Below are 27,227 nucleotides of genomic sequence, written 5' to 3'. Positions count from 1 at the left end.
GAGAAAACTGGGAAAAACCTGGGAATTTTTTAGAATTGTTTTAGTTTTCAGTTACATTTTTGTAATTTTTACTGGTGAGAACCGATACTCTAACAAAGGATGTTACTAGAATGAGATTTTCACTCTGCAGTGGAGTGTGCGCTGATATGAAACTTCGTAGCAGATTAAAACTGTGTGCTGGACTGAGACTCAAACTTGGAACCTTTCCCTTTTGTGGGCAAGTGCTCTACCACCTGAGCTACCCAAGCATGACTCACGACCCGTTCTCACAGCTTCAATTCTGCCAGTACCTTGTCTCCTACCTTCCAAACTCCACAGAAGCTCTTCTGTGAAGAGACGAGGTACTGGCAGAATTGAAGCTGTGAGGACGGGTCATGAGTCATGCTTGGGTAGCTCAGATGGTAGAGCACTTGCGTGCGAAAGGCAAAGATCCCAAGTTTGAGTCTCAGTCCGGCACACAGCTTTAATCTGCTAGAAAGTTTCAAAGGATTTTACTGTATCTCTCTACTGCAGGATAAAACTGTAGCAATGAAACATGAATGAGAGAGGAAAAAAATAAAATAAAATAAAATAAAATTTAAGTTGCAAAGGAAATGCGCCATATACAACAACCAAATGTAGTGCTCATACAAGCGTCTACCAACGTCAAAATGCATCAAAGGCTTTAGGAAGACCATGCAGTGCTTCATAACAACAAATTGCCTCCAATGAGCGTGATGTCACAACTGTTTACATTAGATTTGTTTGAGCAGTTGCGAGCAAGCTCATGTGAATCTGCAGTTGAGTCGCTATGAGTAGTACCTTCTCCCAATTCTGGCTACAGAAGTGAGGCTGTAAGCTGTATAAGCAGTTGCAGCAAGCAGCCAAATGCTACCCGGAAAAATTCTACTGGCATGCCCAAGCTGTCAGAGTAATACATCGACAAGCCTGGATCTAGAGGATGGGGGGGAAAACTGGGGTATCTGCCCCAGGTGGCAATTTTGGAGGGGGGTGGGGGGAGCCAAATTCATATTCTTGAGGAAAAAAATCTCACTTCACAAAGTGCCTAGCATCCAGCGCACGTTGGTCTATCTATTATTCGTATGATTTTGAAACGCATCATGTTGGTTCTTGAACACATTCTATGTTGATTTCTGAATGAATCATAAGTTGGTTTTTGAATGCGTGCATGGCATACGTGATGTCTGTGCCAGGATAATCCCTGACACATCTGGAAATAAACTTCCCTGCAGACAGGAGGGGACAGGGCTATATGAGCTGAGCGGAACAAAGCTGAATGGGTGAATTCCAATCACTGTTTATGTTGTTGACTGGTTTTGCGAATGATCAGCATTGTTATAATTACTATCGAAATCCATATATTCAGACTACCAGAGTGGAAATAAATGACTAACAGGAGTAACAGGTAAGAAAGATTAAGTTTCTCTTCTTAGTGTATCCAAGAAAAAGAAATTTTGACCGAAAATTTTTGGCCAGACCATTATAGTAGTAAGAGCCAGTGTACAGTCCCCAGCTAGCAGCTGCTTAAGTTCTATTCTGGGAGTAGTGTAGAAAACGCACTGTACGAACACGTAATAAGGTCTAACCAGAGAATAAATGCAGCATAACTACCGTATTTACTCGAATCTAAGCTGCACTTTTTTTCCGGTTTTTGTAATCCAAAAAACCGCCTGCGGCTTAGAATCGAATGCAAAGTAAGCGGAAGTTCTGAAAAATGTTGGTAGGTGCCGCCACAACTAACTTCTGTCATCGAATATATGTAGCGCTATGCAGGCATGCTTCGCAGGCACAAAGCCAAATACTGGCACCAAAACCTCTGCGTCGGTAAATAAATAAAAAAAAAAGGTGGAAGACGAGCTTTTTTTTTTCTCCGCCCCGAGTTTCGACCACTGCATTTTCATACATTATCCAACGAAGTAAATACAAATTCCGTATTGTTGCTCTTCGAACGTAGCAGCATTTCAATGTACTACGAAAATCCGACTGGCAAGACTGTTTGGGATATTTGTCAATAAGGCCAACTCTACTTTCTGAATTTTTTCCTAACTGTGAGAAGAAATGGTTGCTAATAGGAACTTTTATGAATTGTGAATCACATGCAGTATTCTCTTCACCATAAGAATAATACGAATATAAACATTTTGCCATGTATTCTTTCGTGTTTGCTGCTATCTCATTTAAATCCTGTCCGCCTAATAAAGTACGAAACTAGAGTGAGACAGCAGCAGACGCGGAAGAATATACATACCATGTCATGTTTATATTCGTATTATTCTTACGCCTAATAGTGATACAGTCAGAAATGAAGCACGGCAATTGACTAGATTTTTAAATCTAAGGTGACTCTAATTTCTTTGCATAATGTAATGTACTAAAGAGGCGTCTGCAAAGATTTTCAAACGGAAAAAATTTTCACTAAATTCTCGTTCAGAACATCTTCTATCATACGCAGTCTATTATTTGGTTCTTGTTGATCGTTATCAAAGAAAGCAGCAGTGTAAGAGCAACGAATAGCAGTCTTTTGCCATTGTTTCGCTAATGAGACGATTCCTCTCTTTGTTTTTTTTTAATTGTAAGCGGCGGTAGCGTGCACAAAAGCAAGCCATGCCGCGAGCGGCGACAGGCCGTAAACTCTCATTTTCAGAATGCGACAAACAATGCGTGACACAGCACAGTAATACATTTTCAGCTTTGAGTGACAGAAACACCTATAACAAAGAGAACTGCACTTGTCAGATCAAAGAAAAATAAGCAATCAATTCAAACCAGACGAAGCACGTGAAAAAGGAAGGGTACCCGTATAAATACGGAAGGAGCGCCTGACGCATAACAACGGCTACCTGGTAAAGCTTAACTACTAAGCTTACGACTCGAACCAAACTACTACAGCTGTATCGTCATTCATTCAACCTAAATTGTGTCTCATATTACAATGGACCAACTTTGTTTCGATTTGAAAGTGCAGCCTAAAACTTTTATCTCCCCTTGAATTTCGAGTCTCAGATTTCAGGTGCGGCTTAGATTCGGGAAATTTTTTTCCCCTCGATTTCGAGTCTCATTTTTCAGGTGTGGCTTAGATTCGAGTGCGGCTTAAATTCGAGTAAATACGGTAAACCGGTGATTGTGGCAGTGTTAGTGAAGTTAACCAGAGAATAAGTTTTGACACTGGCAGGAATAGTTACAGAATTAGTGATGACGAGATTGTTTGTTAGAATGAGGAAGGAGAAGAAATGGGGACATCACACAAATTACGGAAGAATATGATGATTCCTAATTTATACAAAAATTTCGTACTACTTCTTTTTGATCTCATGCTTGAGAATCTGGAGCATGTGGATGAAATGTGAAACTGTTTCCGAACATAAAGTTTTTTGCTTGTAGTAGGCCTAATAGGCATTTGATATTGGTACTTTATGAATTAAATTCTGTCATGTTATAAAAATGACCATTTGTGCCAAAACAGTCTTGTTTATTTGGTGTGTGTTACAATTGCTGCAATATTAGGCAGGCCTATTTAATTTTATCTAGCAGACAGTGACAAAATACAAGTAATCAAACCGAGAAACCACACCAGTCTTTGGTATTATTTGCATTAATAACTTTTCAGTATTAGACTATGACATTTATTTTTTCTTTTTTTTTTTTTTTTCGTATAGTGAAATGCTTGACGCACTTTGATGAGGAAAGGAAAAACATCAGGTAAAGCTGTTGCAAGATGAGAGAAAAAAAATGCTAGGGCTAACAGATTGAAGAAATGTTTACTGTCTTGCTTGGCTCTTGTCTTTACTGGTTTTATGTATTCTATATTTAATTTTATGTCACACAAAACAGCAAGTTGTTATCTAATAGGCAATAAAGAGTGAAAAATTTTCTGAAGAGTTCTTGTTCTCCCAGTTTCCCAGTTACAAATAATCCCATTCAATATTAATTGCAAGGTTCTATCTTTTTTTTTAAAAGAGAGAGAGAGAGAGAGGAGGAGGAGGAGGAGGAGGAGCAGCAGCAAGATGTAAAACCGGCTGACTGGGAGCAGGAGAGGCACCACAAGACATTTTAATTTCCACTGTCCTGAATATAGTTTGATGGCATCCATTACAGAATATTACACGTTTGAATTCCACAGAGTGAAATACAGTGACATGTGATAGAAGAATGCTTTGTGCAGAGGTGTGGCACTGCACTTTGACACACTCAAGACCAAATAACATGTCTTACATTTTCTCGAACACATATGTTTTATTTATCAGACATCTTCACAAAGATGTGCGCTACAAAATGAACATAGTTTTGCAAAGTCGATTTTATAAATTTTTGGCATCCTGCCCCAAATTGCATGAGGGGGTGGGGGGGTGCCATTGCCTAGTATTGCCCCGGTTCAGGAAGATCGTAGATCTGGGGCTGATGCACAGAGCAGCCTGAGTTGTAGTTGGGAGGTGGGTAGTCTTCATGTGATCCGTGTTTACGTTTAGTGATTTTCGTTTATTGTTCTCATGTCAAATGAAAACAAAACAGATTTCTGTGGTCGGGAACTATCAAGTGATTTGAAATACATTCAAATATGTTATTAGATTCAGATTTGATTTTATTTCCACCCTTTTGAAAGTCAACCTTTAATCGCCTTGCGGAACAATTAAGTTATTTTTGTCGGTTTGCTAAAGAAATTTGGCTTTTCTTAATCTTTTCTGCTGAGGCAGTCAATTTATTTAAAACGAAATGTTTAATTCCACACTATTGTCTAATTTCAACTGTTTGCAGCATCTCAGGTGTACTTTTTCATCTTCTAGGACATATGGCGTTATGCCATAATAAAGAACCAAACATGAGATAATGCAGTACTTCTACATCCAAACCATTAACTTTTCCTATCCGTGTGTTCATGCTACATAACAGTGATGTTGCTATTGGCTGACTACATCATGTATCTTATGCTCAGAATATCTGCTGTCATCAGCTGCCGAGATCATGTGACATAAGCTATGACTGACTTACAAAAGCGCATCACAGTCTTGAATTCAATGTTTCAGAAAGTAACATGCAGTGTTTGGTGGAATTCAAAGTTATACTTATTGTTCAAGCACCAATCAGTGACATATGCTTCCTGTACACTGAATGACTAAGCCGGTGTCCTGCACGTTTTCATCTTCTAGGACATATGGCGTTATGCCATAATAAAGAACCAAACATGAGATAATGCAGTACTGGTACATCCGAACCATTAACTTTTCCTATCCGTGTGTTCCTGCTACCAAAATGAAGCTTGCCATTCCTTGCCATCACAGCAGTAAATTTAATTTTGTGATGGACACCATTACTGTGGTTGAGCAAAAGCAACAACAGTTGCTTGATGCTTGTAGGGAGGCAGGAGTGACCATTTCAAATGTGATGCAGGCCCCTCATACCATGTGACATAACTCAGTCCCACAGTGGGCCAGAGCTGTTGTTAGCGGCCCAACTCGCTTTCTGCATGTGTGTCACTTTGGCCTTCTCTGGTACCTTCCGAATACTGCTATCACACCCATAAAAGTGGAACACTCTGCCAGCCCTGGGAATTGGTGATTTTAACTTCTGAGGATGGTAGTGGAGAGAGCTATTGAAAGCTCAAGTATTTTATTTGAAGTGTCACAGCTTGTAAACTGAGAAGATTTTATTGAAGCCTGCCACCACAAAAGACTCCAGGGATGATGATGCTGCTCAACATGTGCTTGACTCTAGTGTCTGGATTGTTCCTACCAACACTGCCTTTTCTGAATTGCACAGTTGGGAACTCTCCCTGTGGCATGTCATATGTTCCCATAACCCTTCCTGGTCTCCACTTACTTACCACCTACCTGCTGCAATAGGTAGGTGGTATGAATGTACTTCCTATCCCATCAATACATTTGCATAGTCCTTTCCTCTTCTCCCCTTCTCTCCTCTCCACATGTTGTTGTTGTTGTTGTGGTCTTCAGTCCTGAGACTGGTTTGATGCAGCTCTCCATGCTAATATATCCTGTGCAAGCTTTTTCATCTCCCAGTACTTACTGCAACCTACATCCTTCTGAATCTGCTTAATGTATTCATCTCTTGGACTCCCTATACGATTTTTACCCTCCACACTGCCCTCCAATGCTAAATTTGTGATCCCTTGATGCCTCAGAACATGCCCTACCAACCGGTCCCTTCTTCTTGTCAAGTTGTGCCACAAACTACTCGTCTCCCCTATTCTATTCAATACCCATCTAATCTTCAGCATTCTTCTGTAGCACCACATTTCGAAAGCTTCTATTCTCTTCCTGTCCAAACTATTTATCGTCCATGTTTCACTTCCATACATGGCTACACTCCATGCAAATACTTTCAGAAACAACTTCTTGACACTTAAACCTATACTCAATGTTAACAAATTCCTCTTCTTCAGAAAAGCTTTCCTTGCCATTGCCAGTCTACATTTTATATCCTCTCTGCTTCGACCATCATCAGTTATTTTGCTCCCCAAGTAGCAAAACTCATTTACTACTTTAAGTGTCTCAGTTCCTAATCGAATTCCTTCAGCATCACCCGACTTAATTCGACTGCATTCTATGATCCTTGTTTTGCTTTTGTTGATGTTCATCTTATATTCTCCTTTCAAGACACTGTCCATTCCGTTCAACTGCTCTTCCAAGTCCTTTGCTGTCTCTGACAGAATTACAATGTCATTGGCGAACCTCAAAGTTTTTATTTCTTCTCCATGGATTTTAATACCTACTCCGAATTTTTCTTTTACTGCCTGCTCAATATACAGATTGAATAACATCAGGGAGAGGCTACAACCCTGTCTCACTCCCTTCCCAACCACTGCTTCCCTTTCATGCCCCTCGACTCTTATAACTGCCATCTGGTTCCTGTACAAATTGTAAATAGCCTTTTGCTCCCTGTATTTTACCCCTGCCACCTTTAGAATTTGAAAGAGAGTATTCCAGTCAACATTGTCAAAAGCTTTCTCTAAGTCTACAACTGCTGGAAACATAGGTTTGCCTTTCCTTAATCTTTCTTCTAAGATAAGGCGTAAGGTCAGTATTGCCTCACGCGTTCCAACATTTCTATGGAATCCAAACTGATCTTTCCCGAGGTCGACTTCTACCAGTTTTTCCATTCGTCTGTAAAGAATTCGCGTTAGTATTTTGCAGCTGTGACTTATTAAACTGATAGTTTGGTAATTTTCACATCTGTCAACACCTGCTTTCTTTGGGATTGGAATTATTATATTCTTCTTGAAGTCTGAGGGTATTTCACCTGTCTCATACATCTTGCTCACCAGATGGTAGAGTTTTGTCATGACTGGCTCTCCCAAGGCTGTCAGTAGTTCTAATGGAATGTTGTCTCCACATAGAGAATAATAATAACAATGATGATGATGATGATGATGATGATATTATTATTATTATTATTATTATTATTCTTTCTTTTTCTCAGACGTTATGTCTGGTCAAAAATGGAAAGTGACGCGGACCTTGATCAAGCGTGACTTCCTTTTAACTGTACGGTATATGTTATATTGCATTTAGGAACTTTCGGGTGATTGAACATGTATCAATAATTACGGATTTCTGTAGTTGTATATATAAGTTTGGATGTAGCTGTATTGCATTGATGTACTGGTGGATATTGTGTGGTATGACTCCTGTAGTTGATAGTATAATTGGTATAATGTCAACTTTATCCTGATGCCACATGTCCTTGACTTCCTCAGCCAGTTGGATGTATTTTTCAATTTTTTCTCCTGTTTTCTTTTGTATATTTGTTGTATTGGGTATGGATATTTCGATTAGTTGTGTTAATTTCTTCTTTTTATTTGTGAGTATGATGTCAGGTTTGTTATGTGTTGTTGTTTTATCTGTTATAATGGTTCTGTTCCAGTATAATTTGTATTCATCATTCTCCAGTAGATTTTGTGGTGCATATTTGTATGTGGGAACGTGTTGTTTTATAAGTTTATGTTGTAAGGCAAGCTGTTGATGTATTATTTTTGCTACATTGTCATGTCTTCTGGGGTATTCTGTATTTGCTAGTATTGTACATCTGCTTGTGATGTGATCTACTGTTTCTATTTGTTGTTTGCAAAGTCTGCATTTATCTGTTGTGGTTTTGGGATCTTTAATAATATGCTTGCTGTAATATCTGGTGTTTATTGTTTGATCCTGTATTGCAATCATGAATCCTTCCGTCTCACTGTATATATTGCCTTTTCTTAGCCATGTGTTGGATGCGTCTTGATCGATGTGTGGCTGTGTTAGATGATACGGGTGCTTGCCATGTAGTGTTTTCTTTTTCCAATTTACTTTCTTCGTATCTGTTGATGTTATGTGATCTAGAGGGTTGTAGAAGTGGTTATGAAATTGCAGTGGTGTAGCCGATGTATTTATATGAGTGATTGCTTTGTGTATTTTGCTAGTTTCTGCTCGTTCTAGAAAGAATTTTCTTAAATTGTCTACCTGTCCATAATGTAGGTTCTTTATGTCGATAAATCCCCTTCCTCCTTCCTTTCTGCTTAATGTGAATCTTTCTGTTGCTGAATGTATGTGATGTATTCTATATTTGTGGCATTGTGATCGTGTAAGTGTATTGAGTGCTTCTAGGTCTGTGTTACTCCATTTCACTACTCCAAATGAGAAGGTCAATATTGGTATAGCATAAGTGTTTATAGCTTTTGTCTTGTTTCTTGCTGTCAATTCTGTTTTCAGTATTTTTGTTAGTCTTTGTCTATATTTTTCTTTTAGTTCTTCTTTAATATTTGTATTATCTATTCCTATTTTTTGTCTGTATCCTAGATATTTATAGGCATCTGTTTTTTCCATCGCTTCTATGCAGTCGCTGTGGTTATCCATTATGTAATCTTCTTGTTTAGTGTGTTTTCCCTTGACTATGCTATTTTTCTTACGTTTGTCTGTTCCAAAAGCCATATTTATATCATTGCTGAATACTTCTGTTATCTTTAGTAATTGGTTGAGTTGTTGATTTGTTGCTGCCAGTAGTTTTAGATCATACATGTATAGCAAATGTGTGATTTTGTGTTGGTATGTTCCAGTGATATTGTATCCATAATTTGTATTATTTAGCATGTTGGATAGTGGGTTCAGAGCAAGGCAGAACCAGAAAGGACTTAACGAGTCTCCTTGGTATATTCCACGCTTAATCTGTTTTGGCTGTGATGTCATATTATTTGAATTTGTTTGTATATTAAGTGTGGTTTTCCAATTTTTCATTACTATGTTTAGGAAATGTATCAATTTAGGATCTACTTTGTATATTTCCAATATTTGTAGCAACCATGAGTGGGGCACACTATTATTATTATTATTATTATTATTATTATTATTATTATTATTACTTACTTTCTCAGACGTTATGTCTGGTTAAAAATGGAAAGTGACACGGACCTTGATCAAGCGTGACTTCCTTTTAACTGTACGGTATATGTTACATTGCATTTAGGAACTTTCGGGTGGTTGAACATGTATCAATAATTACACATTTCTGTAGTTGTATATATACGTTTGGATGTAGCTGTATTGCGTTGATGTACTGGTGGATGTTGCGTGGTATGACTCCTGTAGTTGAAAGTATCAACTTTATCCTGAGGCCACATGTCCTTGACTTCCTCAGCCAGTTGGATGTATTTTTCAATTTTTTCTCCTGTTTTCTTCTGAATATTTGTTGTATTGGGTGTGGATATTTCGATTAGTTGTGTTAATTTCTTCTTTTTACTGGTGAGTATGATGTCAGGTTTGTTATGTGGTGTTGTTTTATCTGTTATAATGGTTCTGTTCCAGTATATTATTATTATTATTATGTCTTTTTTACAGTGACTGATGTAAAGGTGAATAGTTAGTGTCATTAGTGCAACATTCCTGAAGCACTAAAATCTGGAAAAATCTTCTGTGGTTGCAATATTGAGTTAGTGCTCTACTAAAATACATGCACGGTCCTGTAAGTTTCTCACAGAAGGAAGTAATCCATTGAAGAAGTCAGCAGTAATTTTCCTGTTCATTTAAGCACAGCTCTGGGTAGCCAGTGCACTGTTCTAAATTAAAACAGAAATGTTATTTGAAACACACTATAGACTCCCAATTCCAAATGGATGATAATTGGGGTATCTTTATTGTTTGATGAAACATTGTCTGATTCATTTGTAGTTACATTTATTCCTGGAGAAGTCCAGTTACTGATAGTTTTTTGCTGGAAAAATATGTTCAAGAGAAACATCTTCTTCTTCTTCTTCTTCTTCTTCTTCTCACAAAATTCTTTCCTGCAGAAAAATTGCTCTTTAGATTTTGTTCTACTTTTACATTAAAATTATATTATTACCTTGTCATGGAATTTGCTGTATTCTTCCTCCTTATGACAGCATATTAGTGCATAAACTTGAATGATTTCCGTGTATTAAAAGCTTTTCTTATTTTTATTTTTTTATTTTTAAAACAAGTCCTGCTATTATGCCCAGTCCTTTATCTGTCATACTGTTTCAGTTTTTCTTTACAGTAAAGTTTACATCCGTATTTCCTCCCTGGTCAATTTTTTTCCATAATTCTGATGATTAGAATATTTTCTATTTAGTGCAACTTCATGTATCAAGATGCAGGTGCAGAAGTACCGGGTATACTCCAAGACCAGAAGTCACTGCATGAGTTCCATCAGTCCTCTTGACAATCCAACCCATGATATCTCAATGCACCAGTGCCAAAGAGTTTGATGAGATACATGAAATCTAGGCAGAGATATCTTCATAGCCCAGACCTGAGTTCTTCTAAATCTCAGTGTCTGAGATCAGCATGACCAGTTCACATACTGATATCCTGTCTACAGAGGTCTAATGCCAGTATTGTCATTTATCAGTCTCTAAGTTTTGTGTGACCTGTAATACATTTAGTTAAGAGAGTTGCAGAGTTTGACTCAGTATGCTGTCTGCGCTGCAGGGGAGTTAAGAACCCAATCATATTTGTTCCTCATGAAGCAGTCCATCTCATAAAAGAGTCACCCTTTAGGGTGTTCAATATTAAACATAGAACAGTGATCTCATATCTATGGGCAGCAAATGCATGATATGTTCAGTTTACCTTTACTGCATCCAGTAAGTGTGTGTTCCCAGGAGCAGCCACTGTTTCTCCATACAGAATGTGGCAGAGAGAAAGTCATGAACAGTAAATGACATGATACTCTAAAGTTTTATATGTTTTTACTCCAACAGCATCAACGACCTGATAAAATCAATTCTGGTTTTGTTGTTATATTCTTGTCTTTTATTCTCCCTTTCATGTGACTACATAGTCACACTTCACAACACTGTTACCTTTAAGGTGTTACATACAAAAATGTATTTCACCACTAACTTCTTATGCATTATTAGTATCCTCTACATTTGGCTCATCCCTCCTCTAGTTCATCCATCATCATAAATATTTTGTGCGGTACTGTGGTTATGTTGCTTGCAATGGTTCATAACTGTGAAACTTCTACTGGTTCAATGAGTCCCTGTAGATTTTTCCTTTAAATAGCTATGAATGCGCAAGGTGAACACTGACACCTAAAGCTTTGTGATGTTGGTATGTTTGTGAGACAGCAGCAGGGCCTATGCTTAATTATCAAATCGTAAGGATGATGTGAACATCTCAAACACATGAAGGTTAGCTGCGCATTGGTGAGTTGGATGACTGTTGAGACAAAACAGTCATTATTGAGAAGTCTCTGTGTCACCTGCTGCACATCAGTTGTGCCAAGTCTGCTCACATATCTGGAGCTCTTTTATTTTCCTTCCTCTGAACAAAAATTGGTGTGAAGCACACACAAGTTAATAGAACTAGAGAAGACTGTTCTCCAAAACAATCATCTTCATAGATGATATGTCTTGGGATATATTTCTGGCTATAAAGTGAGGATGTGTCATTTGAAAAAGTGCACCCATTTTATATCTAGAGGGTAGCTGAAATATTTGAACAGACAAAATGATCTCATGTCAACTGATTTAACTAAAACAACAACATGTCATCAGGCTAATGCTCTGCTCTGAGAATATTCCCATTTTAGTAGAATTGCAGAAGATCTTCAGTTTTAGCAAGGTGTTGTAACATGCAGAGTTCTTAAAGACATCCTTACAATCAGACCTCTAGGAGGAGAGGAATGTCTGCATCATCATGAAATCAGTAAAGAGGAAGTTGGAAGAGGCAATGGATTTCACACTTGTATTTGACATTCCAACATTTCACAATACAATAAAACAGGATTCATTTGCCTGAAGATATGACCCTACATACTGAACCCCTTAGTGATGCTACAAGCATCAGAAGTTCTGATATATGAGGATTTGTGGTGCAGGCTGAGCAGAGCTTTGAATAATGTGATGTACATGTACTTTGCGGTGTAGTCAAGACTGGAATTAATATATGACACTCATGTCCAGAAAAGAGAGTATATTGGTTTATTTGCTCATGAGGATTACATGAGGAGGATTGCCAGGGGGATGAGAGAAGGTAACTCTACTAGCCCCAGACCCATCTTGGAGGAGAAGGGGAATGAAGACTAAACAATTTAATGTCTGCTCTGGTGGCAGCTCAGAACAGAAGATCCTGTGGCATCATTTAATTGGCAGGGCAGTTTAGCAGATGATGATTCAGCCTATTTCGGTGTGAAGCAGTTCATTGTTATCATATCAATGGAAAGGCAGTGGACGAAAAGATGGCCTCTTTGTGAAATTCAGACAATAAAAATTTCTTGTATCTTTGGTCTGGGGGCAGTTTGTTCATACCTCCCCTCTCTCTGAAAGAATTTTAATTTAACTGAAGAATTCAAATCTTGAAATATAAGCGCATTTCATAGGTCGCCCTGTGGGGACTACAGTTGGCAACATAGGACTATGATGGTCTGGGGCATGGGGGCATCTTTTCAGTGAATCAACTACACACTAGCCAGGAACATTATTTTATTTACCTCCATTTTTTGTAAGTTGCAAAATACTGTGCTGTGTTTACTGAGGGAAAAAATTTAAGAACCGGTGACCACAAATGAATATCTCACACTGAAGCAGTGCACTCACATGGTGTTTGCTATGTTGTTCACATTTACCCTCAAGCAAGCTGCCAAAGGGTTACACAGTGCTACACTGACACAAGGTTTTACTGTTGTAAGTACTATCTGCACCTATAAACATACCTTTGAAGCTGCCCACAGTTTCTAGTAGGAAATTTGAGACCACCACTACCTATAAAACAGAAGACAGTCTCAATGATAGATGTATCTGATAACATACCTCCATCAAATGGTAGCCATATATCCCCATCTCAACATGCACCACCTTCTCCAATAAAAAGGAACATAAGCTCTCAGGAAATAAATTTAAAAATCAGAAATCTCTTATATGGGGTTGGGGGGGAGATGGATGGATGGATGGATAGATAGATAGATAGATAGATAGAGAGATAGAGAGAGAGAGAGAGAGAGAGAGAGAGCGCTAGCTTTAGGAATAGAACTCATAGAACTCAGAATACATGCTAGAGATCAAGAAAATCTCCTGCCAATGTCCTGAACTCCCCACTAAGACCAATGAGCAAAATAAACATATCTGCTAAAATGGCTGTCAGTATGTATAGATTCAGGACTCGTGAAAAAGAACTGAAGCTCTTGGCGTAGGGATGATCACTAGATTTGTCTCTGCGGGTGGCATATTATAAAGCTAATAATACTGCTACACTAAATGGTTGTAGGGTGCAGAAAAGGGACATCCTTGGTGATGAGGATGCCAAAAGAGGACTGACTGTGTTTGTGAATCACATGCACTCTCACCAGTCACATTTACCACTGAATTACAAGCAGTTATCTTTAAAATGTGTGTGTGTGTGTGTGTGTGTGTGTGTGTGTGTGTGTGTGTGTGTGTGGGAGGGGGGGGGGGTCACTGAAAATAACAATTGTATACCACACACTGTATCACCCTATAGGTGTAGTTTCTCAGAGACCTTCTCAAGCAGTTACCCCTTCCCTTCCTCCTCCTTGGGGACTTCAGTGCATGTAACATTCAATAGGGCACTACTAGCAACTAACCAGCACTGCATTGTTGAAAGTCTCATCCTCACAGATGGCAAGGTTGGACCACAGCTCTGTACCATAGTCAGTATCAGACATTGATCTCTACTTCTGATTGCCTGTTTGTGTGCAGAGATGGCCATTAGTCAAGTAAATCTCTATCTGGATAATTGTTTGAATAAATAAATGATTGAAAAAAACTTTTCACATACAAATTGTTCATAGATAAAGGTATTATCACATTCTATGGATACAAGTAATTATTTATTGCTTGTTATTTGTAATTTAAATAATGAATAACATGGAATACAAATGCATTTTATTTGTTTGCTTCTGGAACAGAACTGTGTCATATAGCACCAGTGTTTGTTCCTCTCGCTCAGCATAGTTTCTCTTTGATAAGTAGTTCATTAACATTTATATATAAGTGTGGCTCAGTGGGTTCATTCCAGGCTGTAAAGCTAAACATTTGGGGTACAAGCACACATTGGTCCCAGAGTTTTTTCTCTCCCTTATCAGTTCTTTCACCTCTAACAATTGAGGGGGGGGGGGGGGGGGGAGATAAATTGACAAGTCAAGTTGAAACATGTTATGGAGTACATCTTGAACTATAGGTCCTCATATAACAGACTCATAAGATGATTCAAAGGTCTGAGGAAGGCCTCCAATAAACCAGTGTACAGCAGTGTTCAGCCAACCGTCATGTGTTGTAGGCAAATGACTGTAGCAGTTACATTTCCAATATGACCTAGTTCAACTGACTCTGCACGTGTTAGTACTTCTTCCCCTCCTTTGCCCTAACAACATGTGGACTGATTCTGCATAGTTAGACAAAGATGAGAATGCAGCCAGCAGAGACCCAAATCTGCAATTCCTTCCTCAGTTATACAAAAATTGCTAACACTAGGATATAGTGAACAAAGTAGGAGCTGTGTGGTTGGTAAGACTAATGTCAATAAACTTTAAATTTGGAGCGTCCTGAAATGGCATTAGCCAAAATGAATCACAAAATTATAACACTTTGCTGAATGCTGATGGGTGTCCAAAGCCATTAGACATAATTGAAATCATTCTAGGACAAAGTCTGAGTGATCTTTACATTACAGAATGGAATAGCTTTTATATCTCACATATGACTGTGCAGTTACATAGAGCTTTGGGATTGTAAAATTTCATAAGTGACACTGAGTTATTACATATAAGAACGCACAATATTACAGCACACTGGCAACGCCATGTTGCAAATGCATCAAGAGATGACTTGAAGACATTTTTCTCCCTTCGTGCAGCAAATAAAGAACCAGCAACTATTGGAGCACTGCCTTAATAATGATTTAAAAACCACTAATTTGCCTGTATTGCTGCCCATGACCAAGGGAGACTTACAGCGAATTACAGACCTATTATAGCCAAAGAAATGCTGAAGCAATCAGGTGACTGAATGAAGCTATGTGACATAATAAGAAAATTTATTTTACTATTCTGAATGGGACCAAGGAGATGAAGCTGATGTGAAATCACAACCAAAATCTAGAGCAGAATTGAGGATTTCTCAATTTTTTCTCTAGAAGATCGTGATTTGAAATTCTTTCATCATTATCCTGAAATAAAGTCAATTTTAAGGAGATATAATGCAGCATTATGCTTTTTTGCATGTATAGAACATATTTCTTTTAATATATTGCAGTGGAAAATAATCCAAAACCAAGCAAACTTTATGATGAGGAGTTTGTTGAAAAAAGAAAAAGTTGTCCTGAAAACAAAGCCACAAAGAAACATTTGTTTGACATATGACATAGAATTGGAGCAATTAATGCCTTTAGGTTTCAAATTTGTCCCTTATTTGGAAATCCATTGTTCACAGTAGAAGAATAAATATTATTATTCACAAAAATTAATGGTGATTCGTATGAGTAGCTCTATTAGTTTTTCATGCGTAATGTATAATAATTTTTATCTGTGTTCATTATTTGTCATTCAGATACATTTTGCCCAACTGTGCTTGTGTGGTTACTGTCCAGTATGTAGCTGCATTGGCTTACATTTATTTATTTACTTACATGTCAAGTTCCATAGGACCAAATTGAGGAGCAAATCTCCAAGGTCATGAAATGTGTCAGTACATGAAAAGTACAACATGAAAGTAATGACAGATGAAAATAAAATGTTTATGAACCCCCAAAAAAGTCCATAAGTTTAAGTAAGCGCAATCAACAATACAACAAGAATCAGCTTACTTTTTCAAGGAACTCGTCAACAGAATAGAACGAGTGACCCATGAGGAAACTCTTCAGTTTCGATTTGAAAGTGTGTGGATTACTGCTAAGATTTTTGAATTCGAGTGGTAGCTTATTGAAAGTGGATGCAGCAGTATACTGCACACCTTTCTGCAGAAGAGTTACGGAAGTCAGATTCAAATGCAGGTTTGTTTTCTATCATGTATTCACCAAGTGAAAGCTGCTTATTCTTGGGAATAAGCTAATATTGTTAACAAGAAATGACAGTAAGGAATATATATACTGAGGGGCCAATATCAAAATACCCAGACTCATGAACAGGGGTCGACAAGGGGTTCGTGGACTTAAACCACATATTTCCTGAAACGCCTGTTTCTGAGCCAAAAACATCCTTTCAGAATGGGAAGAGTTACTCCAGAATGTAATACCATATGACATAAGCGAATGAAAATAAACAAAGTAGACTAATTTTCGTGTCAAACGATCACTCACTTCAGATACCATTCGAATAGTAAAAATGGCAGCATTAAGTCTTTGAACAAGATCCTGAACATGGGCTTTCCACGACACTTTACTATCTATCTGAACAACATAGAAAAACGTGTTATATAAAATAATCAATTATCCTTACGTACACAGCCTTGTCAATAATTTTAGCAAACACTGATGTCATAGAAATAGGTCTAAAAATTGTATATGTTGTCCCTTTCTCCCTTTTTAAAAAGCGGCTTTACTATTGAGTACTTTAATTGTTCAGGAAACTGACCATTCCTAAAGGAAAAATTACAAATATGGCTAAATACAGGGCTAACATCTGCAGCTTAGTACTTCAGTATTCTGCTAGGCAGTCCATCCCTTGTCTGTATCACAGAGGAGTATTTCAGACATCAGTCGCAGAAAGGCATTTGCCAAGAGTTATACGATTCCCTGTAGAAACTAAATATTTATTTAATTCACCAGCAATGCTCCAAAAATGATTGTTAAATATTGTATATATATCTGATTTGTCAGTAACAGAAATATTTTTACTGCAAACTGACTTTATATCGTCGACCTTGTGCTGCTGACCAGACACTTCCTTCACAACTGACCATATGGTTTTAATTTTATCCTGTGAATTAGCTATTCTATTTGCATTCCACACACTCTTTGCCTTCCCAATAACATTTTTAAGCACCTTACAATACTGTTTGCAGTGGGCTTACTGCAACTTGACTGTGACTACTTATAACATTTTGATATAATTCCTGCTTTGTTCTATATGATATCCTTATCCCACTTAGCAAACAGAACACAGCATGTTGTTATCAATGGAGAGACGTCTACAGACGTTAAAGTAACCTCTGGCGTGCCACAGGGGAGTGTTATGGGACCATTGCTTTTCACAATATATATAAATGACCTAGTAGATACCGAGCGAGGTGGCGCAGTGGTTAGACACTGGACTCGCATTCGGGAGGACGACGGTTCAATCCCGCGTCCGGCCATCCTGATTTAGGTTTTCCGTGATTTCCCTAAATCGCTCCAGGCAAATGCCGGGATGGTTCCTTTCAAAGGGCACGGCCGACTTCCTTCCCCGTCCTTCCCTACTCCGATGAGACCGATGACCTCGCTGTCTGGTCTCCTTCCCCAAAACAACCAACCAACCTAGTAGATAGTGTCGGACGTTCCATGCGGCTTTTCGCGGATGATGCTGTAGTATACAGAGAAGTTGCAGCATTAGAAAATTGTAGCGAAATGCAGGAAGATCTGCAGCGGATAGGCACTTGGTGCAGGGAGTGGCAACTGCCCCTTAACATAGACAAATGTAATGTATTGCGAATACATAGAAAGAAGGATCCTTTATTGTATGATTATATGATAGCGGAACAGACACTGGTAGCAGTTACTTCTGTAAAATATCTGGGAGTATGCGTGCGGAACGATTTGAAGTGGAATGATCATTTAAAATTAATTGTTGGTAAGGCGGGTACCAGGTTGAGATTCATTGGGAGAGTGCTTAGAAAATGTAGTCCATCAACAAAGGAGGTGGCTTACAAAACACTCGTTTGACCTATACTTGAGTATTGCTCATCAGTGTGGGATCCGTACCAGATCGGTTTGACGGAGGAGATAGAGAAGATCCAAAGAAGAGCGGTGCGTTTCATCACAGGGTTTTTTGGTAACCGTGATAGCGTTACGGAGATGTTTAATAAACTCAAGTGGCAGACTCTGCAAGAGAGGCGCTCTGCATCGCGGTGTAGCTTGCTCGCCAGGTTTCGAGAGGGTGCGTTTCTGGATGAGGTATCGAATATATTGCTTCCCCCTACTTATACCTCCCAAGGAGATCACGAATGTAAAATTAGAGAGATTAGAGCGCCCACGGAGGCTTTCAGACAGTCGTTCTTCCCGCGAACCATACGCGACTGGAACAGGAAAGGGAGGTAATGACAGTGGCACGTAAAGTGCCCTCCACCACACACCGTTGGGTGGCTTTCGGAGTATAAATGTAGATGTAGATGTAGTCAGCCACCCAGGCTGCTTATTACTGTTAGTACCCTGTTTAGAACGTTCTATTGGAAAGCAACTCTCAAAGAGCATGAGAAGTGTGTTAAGGAAAGCATTATATTTATCATGTTATCGGCACTATACACATCCTGCCACTCTTGTTCCTTGCGATCCAGTATGGATGTGTCTTCCTGAATGATCAGTTCCTGAAAGGAAACCATGTGAACAGATATTCATCAGAGTGAACTGCTAGCCATCTGTGTTTGAACAATGAGGTAGCACGAGTACGTTCCATGGATTTAATGTGCACTAGCCTTGAGCAGAACCACCGATATGGGCTAGAACTGCAGGGAGACCCACACCCTCAACTATTGCAAATGTCATCACCTGTCCTCATGCTGTCTCAGCTTGAGGACATTCCACACCACTTTCCACTCACAGTTGTTGAGGGATGAATGACAAAGGAGAACAACAATTCAAATAATTAACAAATGGAACAATCGTCACCTATCAGCAGATTTTGGGAACATCTGGCAATGTCAACACTTAGAAGGGTGAGGAAGATTGTTCTTCCTGGTCAAAATTACAGGTAGAACACACCATTTCAATACCTCCAATTCCAACACATCTTCTATTGCTGTCAGAACTGGGAGCTACCTTATGGCATTGCCTTTCTGTCCAATGGGGGCAGATGCTACTAAAAGAATGGAGGTTTGCATCTTTAGTATAAATGCTTGAGTATAGCTTAATGAATTTCATCAGGATCTAGAATAGTTTCTTGCAAGTCCATCCCCACAGAAAGCCAACCAATGCTTGTGTGATTTTTTGTAATTGAAGAAGAAACATAACATTCCCACTTCTTGGTTCTGCAGACAGTTTATAATGCTGTAGTTTGTGTGATTGAATGATTGAGGCATTGTTATTCAAAAATTGCTCCATTGTTGCCTGAACCATAATTATAGGAGTATGTCTCAAAATATCATTTTTTTTTACTAGTGCCATAAGAGAGGGTGTACTTCCTGAAGCCCATGTTACTGACTCTTAAAGTTGTGCAGCAGTTAATGGAATTCATGAATTTCTTACAAAATATTTCCTTGCTCTCCTTTTGGCATATTGGGGATTTAGTTCTTGCATTTCAAAAAGCTGCAAATATACTGCCATGGGCTACATTTAAACTGTACACCAGTACCCAGTTGTCAAAGCAGAATCTGGTACTGCATCATGGGACAATCTGTTTTCTAAGCCATCTGGACAGTCTTGGAATGGATGCTTCAGCTGCTTTGTGCCTCACATTGTATAATACTGCTTGTGGAGATAGACTCCTTTGTTCCATTAATGAAATTCATATGCTGTTAATCAACTGAAGTGTTTTAATTGATTACATTATGGTGTGTATACAGATGTCAGAAAAGAAACTACACAGTTTTACATGTTATTTGGTTAACATTGTTTATTCATAATATATGGTGCATGTGTCTTCAAGAAAATGGCGAAGTATACACTAAGCATGTAAGTGAACTTACATAATCTGATATGTAACATTGTAAATGTGTTTCCTTTTGTTACAAATTTTGATATTCACTTTCTTTGCACAGGGTCATTTATTAACATATCTCAGATGATTGCCTGTGTCGGACAGCAGGCCATTAGTGGACATCGTGTCCCGAATGGCTTTGAGGACAGAGCCTTACCTCATTTTGAACGACATTGTAAGAACAACATTTAGTAGTAAAAAGGCAATATTTTTATTAATAACCCTTTGCTTTGCATTAAGTGATCATAAGATTTGGTTTTTCTCTGTTTTTAATAGCAAAAATTCCAGCTGCAAAAGGCTTTGTGCAAAACAGCTTCTATTCTGGTTTAACTCCAACAGAGTTTTTCTTCCATACTATGGGTGGCCGTGAAGGCTTAGTTGACACAGCTGTGAAAACAGCTGAAACTGGTTACATGCAACGAAGGCTAGTAAAGGTAAGTGGCATTCAGAGACTACTTGCATAACTAATTTCCACTGAACATCAACAGTTACAAACTGTCGAAGTTCAATGGTTGTAAATTATGTGAGTAGTTTTTGTGTACATTTATGATTTTGGTAAATATTCTAACTCTTGCAAGAATAACATTGTATGGATGTACTATTTTTCATCAGAACAAGATGTGATTAGTTGCACTGTTAGTTAATCTTGTTAAATGTCAAAAAGTCTTGATTCGAAATATTGCATTTTGTAGTCTTTCATTTACCCACAAGGTGCCCAATAACTGAATATAATGTATAATTAAATCTTATTTGATAAATAGTTCCTTAACTGAATTACTGCTGCTGCTGCTTTTCTTCTGCTGATAAGAAGGCACTGTAGTGATAGAAGGGGCACCAAATTTGGTATAAAAGTCATTAAGTTACCCAAGAGACAGTATTTTTCAGTACAGGTATTTTTCATTCATTCCAAGCAAGTGTCAATTTGTGACGTCATCGTCCAGACACGAATTGACTATAATCTGAATCCGTTTTAGCAAACTAATAATTTCTCTCAGGCGATAAAATTTTATTGATTATGAAATACAAGTTCTTGAAGTTTATTCAGAATCGGAAATGTTTAGTTAGTAATTACATGCCATAATTTATTTGTTTAATATAAAGGTGTTTTGAATTTTGTATTCATAATAAAAAGTGTGAATTTATGGTCGGCTTTTACTCTGAGACGAGTTATCACTTAGAGTGCTAAAAGTGTGCATGTACAGTTCGCTGACCTATGTGGTGAATTTTATTTTGTGCTCTTAAGCCGAATGGAGAGTAAATCCAGTTTCATTTAAACTTTATGTGAGATAGACATATCATGTTATTACAATTCCCATTAGGGAAAACTAAAATCTGTGTGCTTGATTTGAAATATGTTACATGCCAGTGCGTGATCGAGCTGTCCAGTAAATGAAGTACAATAGTTGCAAATGCGTTTGTACTTAATGCACGAAGCTGGAAATTAATTTTGAGACAAGTGCTGATTTTGAGGGGGGGGGGGGGGGGGGGAGACTGAAAGTTTATTCAAAATATTGAAGTCCAGTTTCAATTGAGACTCTTATCACCTTGTTGATTATGTTGCCTAGAACACTGTAAAGCAGCTTAATTAATTCATTAGAACGATTTGTGACGTAGTAAGGCCTATTACACACACACAATGTTACACGAAGTGTGCTGACCACATGAGAGTATGTGAGTGTTTTTCTTTCCATAAATGCCAGTAAACTGGCAGTTTCAAAAGTTAAATTATTAACTGTTGTGTAATTTCATTGATTGTCCTACACCACTACGGAATATGTTGTATTGTGCCTCTTCACAAGAGATCTCAAGAAGCCAGGATAAACAAGAAGAAGAAAAAGACTAAAGGAGAGGCATCGGTATAGCATGACAAAAATGCAGTGCAGGTTCCATGTTTTCAATAATAGACGCAGGCTGGCAATTCTGTATTTATCCATAATTGATTACACTGTAGTGCGTCGCCAGTTGATTATGCTTTAAAGAGAACTGGTTTCATTGATTTATTTTGTGCCTTGTTTGATCAGTGGTTAGAATTGGGCTGTTATCACAAGTTGTGCTCAGTCTTCGTAAGTCCCATGCTATTTGGTTTTCTAATGTTGTGAATAACTGTTGTACCACTAAAAACCTTAAGTCAAAAATTGAAACTGGTAGTTACAAAGAAGCCTCCATTGTTGGCTATGGCAAAGATGGTACAGAATTGCTTCATATTTTGTGAGCCTTGTCTTACAATACGTAAATGTTCAGGTGCATCAATGTGACCAACACAAGTGAAGATCAACTTCTGTAAAACATTTTAGTGAAAAAAGGTATTTTTTGGTTATTGTTTCCTTAAATGACATTTTAAAATCCTCATCGCAATGATATGGCCAGTATTTTTGTACAAAGTTTTAGAAATTCATTTCTGTAGCATCCTATTCTCTGACTTTATTCTATGTATATGTATTACATGTTTTCTCTCTTAGTTCTACACCACTTCTATTAGAAATCTTACACCTTGCCCTTTGTATATGATCCTTCATCTTTATGGAACCATTAAGGTTGAAATTAGTTGCAGTGCCCTTCATAAGTAATATTTGGAAATAGGAATGGAGAGATCAGTTTCGTCAAGTATTTTTTAAATTTTTTTCAGAACGAAATTCAGTCATAAGTTGCAAATATATTTTTTATTATGCTTTACCAGTTTCTACAAATTAATTAGTTTTCTTAAGAAGACTACAAAATTAGGGATATCATAAATCTTTAGACCTTGGCTCTAAATGTATGCGAAGTATAAGAAGTATATTACAGAAACTTACTTAGTATTGGTTCAGCAGATGTCTGTGACTTCTTCATAGATGCATGATGCCATGATATGTCCACAATTGTGCATATTGTACACTGATGAGTCAAAACATTATGACCACCTGTTTAATAGCTTGTTTGTCTGTGTTTGGAATGAAATACATAACTGATTTTCATATCAGGGATCCGACAGTTTGTTGGTAGTTCTGCGGAGGTATGTGCCGTTAGATGTCACATAATTCATGTAAATAATCAGCCTCTGATTTGTGTATGCAGTGACGGCATCCAGTAGCAATCCAGATGGGTTCCATTTGATTTATGCCAGGTGTATTTGATCACTGAGACGTCAACATGAGTTCACTGTAATGCTCATAAAACCACTGTAGCATGTTTTAGTCTCTGAGACATGGAAAAATCCATTTCTGAAAAATGGTATCACCGTTTGGGAAGATCTCAATCACGAAGGGATGTAGGTGGTTTGCAGCTGTCAGCACACTTTCCATTACTGCCACAGGTCCCTCCCCTGCAAGCGCAGGAGAATCTCTCTATAGCATAATACTGTTCTCGCCAACCTGTGTCAATGGCGCACTGCACATTTTGAGCTGCCATTCACCTTGATAACGGTATTTGTGGAGATGAGCAGTGACCTAGTGTAGCAAACCTGTGGTTCACCTGAAGAACCAACATGTTTCCATTGACTGATGTTCGAATCTCAATAGTCACTGATATGATGTTGTTGGGTCAACATGTGAACATGGGAGGGGGGGGGGGGGGGTCTGCTGTGGAGCTCCACTTTCAGCAATGTACAATGAACAGTGTGCTCTGAAGCATTTGTTTTATGCCATTTACACATTGGTCATACCCGGCTAACCCATTGTTTCCTCCTACGTAACGCCCACCACCGCAATATGGTTGTGGAGCCAGATTGACGATGTCTCACATATTGGTGGAATGTCCCTTCTTTCGGCCCTTCGTGTTAAGTATAGCCTTCCTGATTCCTTACATTTAATATTAGCAGACAATCCACGGATGGTTGAACTGGCCCTCAGTTTCCTTTGTGAAAGTGGTTTTTATTTCCAGATATAAGGTTCTCTTTTAGTCTTGAGCAGAGCCAGGCTGGTTGTGGTTGGGACTTCTTTCACAGTCTTCTCGGTCTGTATCACTATGAGCGTCCCCCCCTTCCCCCACACCTCCCCCCCCCCCCACCCCCTCCCACCCCCCCCACCCCCACTGCCGCCCCCCTGCCCCCCCCCCCTTTTTTTTATAAAGAAATGATTTGGTCTCACCTTTTATGCCTTTACTGTGTGTGTTTTAATAATCATTATTTTATAATTTGACTTCCCTGACTGGGTCCATCCACTTTTAGCAGTCCTCTTTCTTCTGTGACTCACTTCGGAATTGCGGGACTGATGACCTCACCTTTTGGTCCCATAACCCCTCTCAATAAATCAATCAATGCTTGCAAAGAAACCAGGCAGTGACCAATGCTGCCATGGTGGGCAGTGGTCATAATGTTTTGGCTTATCAGTGTGTGTGTGTGTGATTACTGTGAACACAGATCGACCATTTACAGTAACTGAATCCCATGTATGTATCTGGTGTGCTAGCAACAAGGAACACACATTCATCATTTTGGTTTGTGGCTCCTTGTGTAGGCCGTGTTTGCAGTTAAAATTGTTGGGTGTGAGGTCCGCTAGTTATGTAAAACACTATTTTTTCTCAGTATCCGAACATTTTTCGGCACCACTGTGCCATCATCAGTGGGTTTTCGTTTTTATTTATTCTGCAATGTGAATATTTTTGTTAAATAACATAATAAATTATGTGCATCTTTAGTTCAAGCAACAGATCGTTTCTTTATTTTGGTGTGCATGAATTTTCTGGATCACTTGTGTGTCAGTTACTACAGGTAGCATGCTATCTGCAACCAAACGATGTTGATGAGAAAGGTTTTTGCTGGAAGTTAACCCATCTTCTAGGATGTAATTGAGTTTGTTGTGATGTTTTCGCACCTACATTCATTTTTACTTATGTTTTCGTGTGGCCAACACTTCCATTCTCCGCATCATGCTGAGATGTTGTGAAGCACATGTAACTATAACAAGTATTTTCCACAAATAATGTAGTAAAACACTTTCACTTCACCAAAACACAGTGTGATTGTGGTTTGTTGTGTGCCCTAGCCCAGTCAGTGTTCATTTATTCACCAGAGAGTATGGCACCTAATTTGAATTTCGTTTGCATTTTATCTGTGTGTGTGTGTGTGTGTGTGTGTGTGTGTGTGTGTGTGTGTGTGTGTGTGTTGTGCGCTTCTTAACTGGTACTGTTATGTCAATGACATAATATGCCTGATTGATGAACCGTATACACACATAGAACAGCTACACAATGAAATAAACAACTTACACCCAAAAATTAACTTCACATTAGAAACAGAAACTAACAACACACTACAATTTCTAGATCTCACCATACATAAAATAAACAACACACACAACTTCACAATATTCAGGAAACAGACAACCACAAGCACCACCATTCACAACCTATCAGACCACCCATTGACACATAAACACGCAAACCTCAGATTCATGTTCCTCAGAGTAAACAGAACACCCATGAACAAACAGAACTACACACAAGAACTAAACACAATAAAACAACTAGCAGTAAAAAATGGTTATACTACCCATATGGTAGACAAGTTAAATCAAAAGATATATAAACAGTACAAAAATGAACATACCACACACACACACACACACACACACACACACACACACACACACAAATCCTCACCCAGCACAGAACAACACAAAACACAAACAATGACCACACACAAGACACAACAGAGAAACAGCACACACACACAAAATGAAGTGGCACATACTCACCTACAATAACAAGATTATTCACAGAATAGGCGACATATTAAAGAAACAGGGACTCCAAATAGGATACAGGATGGAGAACACAACACAGAAACAGATCAGAACACAAGAAACACCCATGGATAAATTTAACAGATCAGGAATATATGAACTCACATGCAACACTTGCCAGTCAGTGCACATAGGAAAAACATGCAGAAACTTCAAAACCAGATATTCAGAACATATCAGAGCTTTAAAAAGCATTGGCTCCCATAGTACATTTGCTGACCACATTGTAGCCAACAACAGACTTAAGAATACTAAAACCCAGCCACAGCCTATTCAGCAAACTGACCATTGAGGAAAACTTCCATATACAGAAGGCAATAGCAGAAAGAAAACAGGTCTTAAACGAATACACTGCACTCTGCAAGCGCACACTATTTAACACATTAAAGGAACTTTACAAATGAAAACAGCACAAACAGATAAAGTCTACACACACACACACACACACACACACACACACACACACACACACACGCAAATAATAGATACACTAAAATCTGCAAAGATGCATCGTTTACACACAAAAGGAATACCATATAAAAGACAACACACACAGCTAAGAAGTGCACAGAAAACACACACGCGCGCGCGCACACACACACACACACACACACACACACACACACACACACACACACACAAAGATAAAATGCAAACAAAATTCAAATTTGGCGCCGAACTCTCTGGTGAAAAAATGAACACTGGCTGGGCTGGGACACACAACAAACCACAATCACACTGTGTTTTGGTGAAGTGAAAAGTGTTGTACTACATTATTTGTGGAAAATACTTGTTATAGTTGCGTGTGCATCACAACACCTCAGCATGATGCGGAGAATGGAAGTGCTCGCCACACGAAAAGTAAGTAAAAACGAATATAGGTGCGAAAACATTGCAACAAACTAAATTACATCCTTGAAGATGCGTTAACTCCCAGCAAAAAACTTTCTCATCAACATCGTTTGGTTGCAGATGACAAGCTACCTGTAGTAACTGACACACAAGTGGTCCAGAAAATTCATGCACACCAAAATAAAGGTATTTACAAAAAGAAACGATATGTTGTTTGAACTAAAGATGCATATAATTTTATAATCATTTAACAAAAATATTCACATTGCAGAATAAATAAAAACGAAAACCCACTGATGATGGCACAGTGGTGCTGAAACATGTTTGGGTATTGAGAAAAAACAGTGTTTTGTATAACTGGCGGACCTC

At 38.4% G+C, this 27,227-nt stretch overlaps 1 protein-coding gene across 1 annotated transcript in view; it reads left to right on the top strand.

Annotated features, from left to right (window-relative positions):
- Nucleotides 1–27,227, top strand: part of LOC124606789 (DNA-directed RNA polymerase III subunit RPC1) — a 230,844-nt gene that overhangs the window by 114,673 nt on the left and 88,944 nt on the right. Inside the window, exons 15-16 of the mRNA XM_047138858.1 lie at nucleotides 20,348–20,461; nucleotides 20,563–20,720. Of these exons, the coding sequence (XP_046994814.1) occupies nucleotides 20,348–20,461; nucleotides 20,563–20,720 (272 nt within the window). The remainder of the gene's footprint in view (nucleotides 1–20,347; nucleotides 20,462–20,562; nucleotides 20,721–27,227) is intronic.

Source organism: Schistocerca americana, chromosome 1 (assembly GCF_021461395.2).
Source record: "Schistocerca americana isolate TAMUIC-IGC-003095 chromosome 1, iqSchAmer2.1, whole genome shotgun sequence".
NCBI classification, from domain to species: Eukaryota; Metazoa; Arthropoda; class Insecta; order Orthoptera; family Acrididae; genus Schistocerca; species Schistocerca americana.
The sequence above is the reverse complement of the archived record's forward strand: the minus strand, read 5'-3'. Positions and strand labels throughout refer to the sequence as shown.